Source organism: Asparagus officinalis, chromosome 5 (genome assembly GCF_001876935.1).
Source record: "Asparagus officinalis chromosome 5, Aspof.V1, whole genome shotgun sequence".
NCBI classification, from domain to species: domain Eukaryota; kingdom Viridiplantae; phylum Streptophyta; class Magnoliopsida; order Asparagales; family Asparagaceae; genus Asparagus; species Asparagus officinalis.
In genome coordinates, this window is record NC_033798.1 from 65,454,858 (window position 1) to 65,461,499 (window position 6,642).

Sequence of the window (6,642 nt, forward strand, 5' to 3'; positions counted from 1 at the left end):
AGTCATAAGAGTATCAGTCCCGGTGGCTGGTCCTATGATTGCACCCATATATTAGTCAAAAGTCAGATAAATAAAGAGAAGTATGATGTCCCTAAATCGTATGCGTACCTGCAAGTCCGTCACTCCGAGGTAAGCTAGATATGCCGGGAATCGATATTGGGTTAATCCCAATGGCTGGCGCTGTAATATTAATCCTTCGTTAGTCAGACAAAAGATCAGGCAAGATGAAGGGAATCAGATATATACCTATGAATGAATCACTCTCAAAGGGTGGTCCCGCGGTTCTTCTGGTGGCCTGCTCAGCCAACATATCGGCTAATAATCCAGCGTCAGGTCCCGAGGAACCTGGTACAGAGGCACACCCCTGTTCCTCGAAACCTACATCATGAAAGGCTCCGTCCTCAGCTGGCTTTTCCATCACGACATCTGCAGGACAACCTAAACGTTGGGGATATGTATAAGAAGATAAGGAAGAAGGGAAAGCTCAGAAATACCTGCAGCAAGAACAGAAGATTCTCTTTCCCCATGTTTGAGGAGGGTATCATCGGATGTAGATATACCTGAATATGGAACGGTGGGCTCAACACTATTCACCTGTCCAAGATCAATGTTTAGATCGATACCCAGAGAACCGTCACGAAGGGCGTCGCACATCTGCTCCATGAAGCTATCCATATTATCAGAACCAGTGAATACGGGAGACAATGGGAGTTCGCCCTCTTCAAAGAACCCTGGAACATAAAACATGATTACGAATCCCAGAAGGTAAGTCATCTTAAAGCAATGAAAACGACGAAGTATTACCTTCCTCCCTGTGTCGGCAAAGTCCTAAATCCACTTCATAGGAGCGCTGACCAACGTGTGGTTTATGAGCGATCTTTTTCTTTTTCGGAATATCACCCCTCATAGAACCAACGGGTCGTTCGTGCGTGGACTGGCCACGTGTATCAACCTGGGTAGGAGCTTGGCCACCAGGCCTGAATCTCGCACGACAGGAAGCGAGCGACTCATGGTCGTCGGCTGTCCTACCTGAAATGATAAGGATTATTTCATTAAATGAACCAGATCTTTCGTTGATATCGGTTGAAGTTGAGAAAGAGGATCAAAGAGTATGACAAACCTGCGTCAAGTTCTTCTTGGTCGATATCTATATCCACATACCCCTCCTCAGAAGTCTCGACATCATCGTCAGTAGGAAGGAGCTCTTCATCGTCTTTGCTTGAGAGAGGAGGATTGGCAGACTTTTTCTTCTGTTTCTGAGCAAGCTCGGCTTTACGAGCAGCCATCATAGCGACCTGGACCGAGTGCTCAGACTCTAATTCTGAAAGACTCCTTACACCTATGGATTCATTGGCAGAGAGGAACCACTTACAACTGAGGAAAGTAATCATCGGCTTGCGCCTATATGAAGGAAGAGCAAAGTGGGCTCCGGTGCAACCCACCATAGTCCATAGCCATGCCCGTACGTCGTCAATAAGCCCATATAGTTGGTCGTAACCGAACTGACGAGCAAAACGGCAGGGAAGGTAAGACTCTATGTGGCAATGATTCTTCACCCGGAGAACGAGATACCCAACACGGATGTTCACTAACCAGTGGAAACAACCAACGTCGAGAGCAGTCCGATTAGTTCTGGCTTTCTCCTCATCAGTCAGCACATCACCATAGCGACCCGAAAAGTGGGGAAAACACTTGAAGAACTCCCAGCTCTTGCGAACTTGAAGATCTCGTTGTGCATCGCCGAATTTCTTCCCGAGCCATCTGCTCCTCTCCAACAGCTGCACGAAAGGAATGGGGACATCAACAACGCTGGGCGCCGATATTAAGTCAGGACGGTGAAGAACGAGCCACGCCATCAGATACGCATAAGGAAGCTCGACCTTCGGACAAGTAAGCTCGGTCGATGGTTTAGAACCCACCTGTGTAAAACCACTGACCAGATACCTAAGCCCGCAATGGATGCCGGCAACCATCGCTGGGAGCAGTGAAAGCTCCCTCCCATAAGCTAGCTGAACTGCGGGGAAGAGCACTTCAAGAGGTAAGGCGTCTAAAGACCGGTACGGAACAACACACTTCTTCAACCAGAGGGCAAGGTAGCCTGCTAGCAGAGTCCGGGGCTCGATGGACTTCTGTGCACGGCGGAGGAACGAACGAAACTTGGTTCCTGCAGGAAAAGCTCCCTCAGCACGGGCAATGGTGTAAGAATGAGCCTCAGCCTTCTCCATCAACTCATTAATGGCGGTAGGGGTCAGGACATCTAACTCACGAAGGGGCTCGCCGGAGTCACCCTCCAAATTAGGGAACAGATAGACAGCAAACTTCTTCAAGCTGATTTGCCTTTTCTTCTTCGCTGGAGGAGAAATCTCGATCAAGGAGGTATAATAATGACAAGTGAGGTCCCAAAGAGTATCATGCATGTCGGGAGTATCATTCTTCAACCACCCCAACTGCTGGTTCGAGGGAAAGTACTCCAGATATGGACAATCCCCCATTGGAAGACCAGAAACCTGATACATCTCATGTAAGGCCAACCCTAACTCTCCGCCGCTGGTCATGAACGTGTTACTGTCGGGCATGTATGTCTCCAACAACGCCAAGAAATAGCGGTAGCTGACCGGAAGTCCGTACATGGTGGCCCGTATAGGTGCATACAATCCTCTGCTCTTCAAATCCTTCTCCCAGCGCCCCAAGACGTAACTGGTCATGCGTGTCCACCATCCCTTGGCTTGTGAGAAAGCCCAACCATAGCATCTGTAATCTGGTGGAGGTAACCTTCTCCCAAGATGAGCCAGACGATTCTTCACGGTAGGAGCAGATGCTGATACCTCGCTTGGGGGTGCAGTGTCAAGACCCATAATCCCTGGTCGAAGACCGCGAATATCATGATACCCAGCAGAACCAGGAGTCTTATGATGAGAGGTATATCCACACTGAACTCGCTCAGCATCATCGGTAAGAGGCCAAGACATATGTCGCTCCACGGCCTGCCCCTCCAAATGAGTGAAAGAATACTGACGAGGAATGGAGGGAATATACAGGAGAGCTCCTTCGTCGAGAGTCAGCCAATGCTCCTTGATAAGAGTCAATGTAGCAGGATCCTCAATGTGATCTCCGAACAGAAATCCGGGCTTCTTTAAAGCCTGAGTGGAAGTGGAATCCGCAGTGAAGGAAACATCCGTAATAAGCTGGCGTAAGCAATGACGCCCTCCATCCCGTATCAAACGACAGGATTCGTTGGAGCGATCTCTGTCAAACTGAGGGAGTGGACTAACGGCCTGCCTGATGGAAGCTGAAGAGAAGACCTCCCGGCTACAACCAGTATTAGCATGAGGAGGAAGGCTGCCCACGGGGAACTCGACTGCAACATAACACAAGGATAGAGTCAGAAAGCTCATAAAAAGCGAGATAAAATCAGTCACAGGATAATTGGAGAGACGATTTTGAGTGTCCTACACTGGAAGAACGGTATGCATCATCACGTAAATAATGTGGTAACATACACCGACCTATAAGGTGTAGGACGACACAAAATCGCCCCAATATACCAGAAGACTTGAATTAGCCAAGCAAGGCAAGTCCGAAACCTCGACCCCCGCGAAGGAGGGTGTCGGCCCTTCCCGAATGACCCGCGAAGGGGCCAAACGAGGGTATAACAGAACCACCAAGTCCGAAACCTCGACCCCCGCGAAGGAGGGTGTCGGTTCTTCCTTCATGACCCGCGAAGGGATCAATCGGGGATACAAAAAAAAAAAAATTTCCCACCCCCGAAAAAGGAAGCCGCTGGAGGGGAGGATGCTGTAGGAACTTCTTCCTCGCTAGGCTGCGGACGGGAGCGACTCCTAGGAGGTCGAGGTCGACGTGAAGACATCGAAAATCTGCAATGAAAAGCAGTAAGTAAGGTACAATATGAATACGCGAAATTTAAAAGGGAAATTAAGAACTTTAATTAAAATCCTATGTATAAATAGGATTTTATAGTTGAAGTCTAATTAAACCTACAAATTTTGTGCATGCGAAACAATAATTGTCATTTTCGCAGTTAATTTTGATGAAATACCCAAAATACCCTTCGTGTTCAAGGCTAAATTCGGGTCAAGGACACGCTCGAGTTGGGTCATGGTCATCATACCTGATCACATAGCACCCCCAGTACCCCACAATTTTGTTTAATCTTGGAAATAAACCCTTTTGTAAAATCTAGCCAATTTTGCAAAAAAAACCCTCCACAAATTTCGGTTTGGTTTTCGCAAAACTTTGATCGTAGTTTTGTGGTCTAAACTTCTTGGTTTTCAGCCTTGGATTTCTTGCCCCTTTTGCAAATAAGTCCCTCTAAAACATTTATGGGCAATTTTGCAAATAAACCCTCAACAATTTGTGATCTCTTTGCATGAAGCACACCTCAAAGTTGTGGCCAATTGTGTCAAACATCCAAGCCTCAAAATTCCAGCCCTTTTGCAAATAAGCCCCCCTATACTTTGTGGATTGCTCTTTTGCAAATAACCCCCTCAAATGGTAGCCCTCTTTTGCAAATAACCCCCTCAAGTTTCGGCCTCATTTTTGCACATATACCCCTTCAAGTTTTAGTCCACATTTTTGCACATATACCCCCCAAAATTTCAGCCCCTAATTCGGCCAAAAAACCCCTCAAATCTCACCAAATTTTGCACATGAACCCCCATAAAATTTTGGCCATATATATGCATAAAAATATATATATATATTTTGCAATCAAAGATGAGAGAACCCATATCCCAATTTCGGCCAACAATCTAACCCAATGCAAATTTCGGTTTTCCCCCAAATCAACAAATTAGGGTTTTGGATTTTGAAAATTTCAAAAGAGGGGAAATCAAATTGAAGTTGTGATGAAGAGAGGTTCTTACCAAAGCTTGGAGAAGTGTTGATAATGGAACCCAAGATCCTCCAAACCCAACTTCCTTTGCTTGAACCCTTGGAGAAGATGAGGACTTGGAGAGGAAGAGGTTGAAGGCCTTGAAGAAGATGGGTTTAAAAGCTTGATGAGGGAGAGCTCTTGGGGGGGCGGATTCTTACTGGAACCGGAAACAAAAAAAAATGAAGAAGGAGGCAGAACCTAGCTGCTGGAACCGAAGAAAGAAAAGAAAAGAAGAGGAGAAGGGTAAATCGGCTTTATATTGGACATTTTTTTTTCTTGTTTTTGTTGAACCGAACCGGCCTGAACCGGACCGGTCTGAACCGAAACCAAACCTAAATTGTTGATTCATACGCGTGTGGGCCGTGAAATGTGGGCTCGCGCATGTGGAAGGGTCCGGGGATAATTCATATGCGTTTTGAACCTCTTTTCGGATGTTTTTACGACGTATTCAACACTCGTATTTATACCCCGATGAGAATACGAGTCTAAACTATTTCTCACAATTGATGGGAAGTTCCTGGAAAATATTTTGTAAGGATAACCCGTCAACCTCCGACGGGTACACGAGGCTAAACTAATTCCCGAAACTCCCAAGAGTACACGAGTATAAACTGGTTCTCCTCACGTTCGACGATTCGAAACCCTAGGGTCAACGCCGGTCAACGCGTAACCCTAGGTCAACGCCAGTCAACGCGTTACGACAAAAAGTCAACGTTCGACGTTCGAAACCCTAGGGCCAACGTCAGTCAACGCGTAACCCTAGGTCAACGCCAGTCAACGCGTTGCGACAAGAAGTCAACATACGGTGATCTGAAACCCTAAGTCAGCACAATATGACGGAGATAGTCAGTTCAAAGTCAACTCAATGACATAAGCCAAACTCGACTCACTGGTGGTAGACTCGAGACTCCGACGACGGCCAGGCGATAAACGCAGCGCCGGAAGAACTTCGTTTATCCGTCAAAGCATCGAATAGACCAAAAATCGAAGGAGCCAAGAGTTGAAGCTAACTACAGGTCCTTTACACCGACTGAAGGCTGGACCAATCACATCCAAAGTATTCCAGCCTCTTCTATAAAAGAAACGAGTCCGGAACGCTTTGGAGGGGGTATCTGTAGGCATCGAAAATTGCCTATAGGTCTCCACGAACAGCTCAGTGTTAAGGAACGACAATGAACGTCACTATCTGGTTCACAGGAGTTCGATTAACGTCGGTGAACGATTGAAGTGAATCGACGAACTACGTGAGCTGACAGAATTTCGGAATAACGAAGGCACAGGCTAATTGAGAGCCCCGCGATGTTTACAAAAAGAACAACGCCTTTCATATCTCGTTCGTTCTACGGATAATCCAACCATCGGGGCTAATAGAACTCTTCGTCAGAATTCCAACGCAATTCGAATCACTAAAATCCGAGTTCGGACGAAGAATTTACAACGGAGTGTCTCAGATTTTTAGAGACACCCCAGGGGCGTCCTAGATTTTTAGGGACACCCCAGGGGCGTCCTAGATTTTTGGGGACACCCCAGGGGCGTCCTAGATTTTTGAGGATACCCCAGGGGCGTCCTAGATTTTTGGGGACACCCTAGGGGTGTCACCTATAAATAGAAGCCTTAGGGCTCACTTTTTGGGGATCTGGATTTTTGGAGAATTGGCGAAGCCCTGCTGGAGTGAAGAGTGATCGAGCACTTCAACACAAGAGAATTTTTCATCAGATCTATATCACCCGCATCCGTTCCTTAGCATT

General features: G+C 46.9%; 1 protein-coding gene across 1 annotated transcript; it reads right to left on the reverse strand.

Annotated features, from left to right (window-relative positions):
• Positions 264–2,969, reverse strand: LOC109841942. Its single transcript, XM_020410865.1, has 6 exons — positions 2,826–2,969; positions 1,121–1,502; positions 805–1,029; positions 495–731; positions 346–426; positions 264–295 (listed from the first exon to the last, which is right to left on the reverse strand). Exons 1-6 carry the CDS (start codon positions 2,967–2,969, stop codon positions 264–266), a joined length of 1,101 nt encoding a protein of 366 aa, XP_020266454.1.